The 435-nt window shown below is 32.0% G+C and overlaps 1 protein-coding gene across 1 annotated transcript; it reads right to left on the minus strand.

Annotated features, from left to right (window-relative positions):
• Positions 1-13: 13 nt before the first annotated feature.
• LOC100750099 (regulator of microtubule dynamics protein 1) lies at positions 14-429 on the minus strand. The gene has a single exon (XM_003494881.4). It carries the CDS (start codon positions 411-413, stop codon positions 57-59), a length of 357 nt encoding a protein of 118 aa, XP_003494929.2. The 5' UTR covers positions 414-429; the 3' UTR covers positions 14-56.
• Between the last annotated feature and the right edge of the window lie 6 nt (positions 430-435).

Raw genomic sequence — 435 nt, forward strand, 5'->3', positions numbered from 1 at the left:
TCTATCCCTCCAATTCCAATTTATCATATAATAGATTATAACTTCTGTCAAGTTTGTTAAAATTTCTTTAACAACTTATGTGCTTCCTGTTTAGCATCTCGATCATCTTCGTTCTTTGCAGGATATTCAAGGGCCATTTTTAAATATTTCGTAGCTAGCTCTTTTTGATTCAATTTTAAGTAGGTTTTTCCCAACATTAATAAATTTTGACTATAGAAATTGGGATCAATTTCCTCTGCAGTTTCAAAATATTTTAGAGCTTCCTCGAATGATGAAGATGGCGGTTCTCCAAATATTACAGATGCAATTTTTCTTTGATACCATGTTAAATCAGCAACTTGATAGCACCAAGTACCAAGCATGTACATAAGTGTTGGTTCTTTTGGATTTAATTCCATTGCTCTCTGCAACATTAAACATATTTGATACAATTGC

This window comes from Bombus impatiens, unplaced genomic scaffold (assembly GCF_000188095.3).
Source record: "Bombus impatiens unplaced genomic scaffold, BIMP_2.2 scf_5242, whole genome shotgun sequence".
NCBI classification, from domain to species: Eukaryota; Metazoa; Arthropoda; class Insecta; order Hymenoptera; family Apidae; genus Bombus; species Bombus impatiens.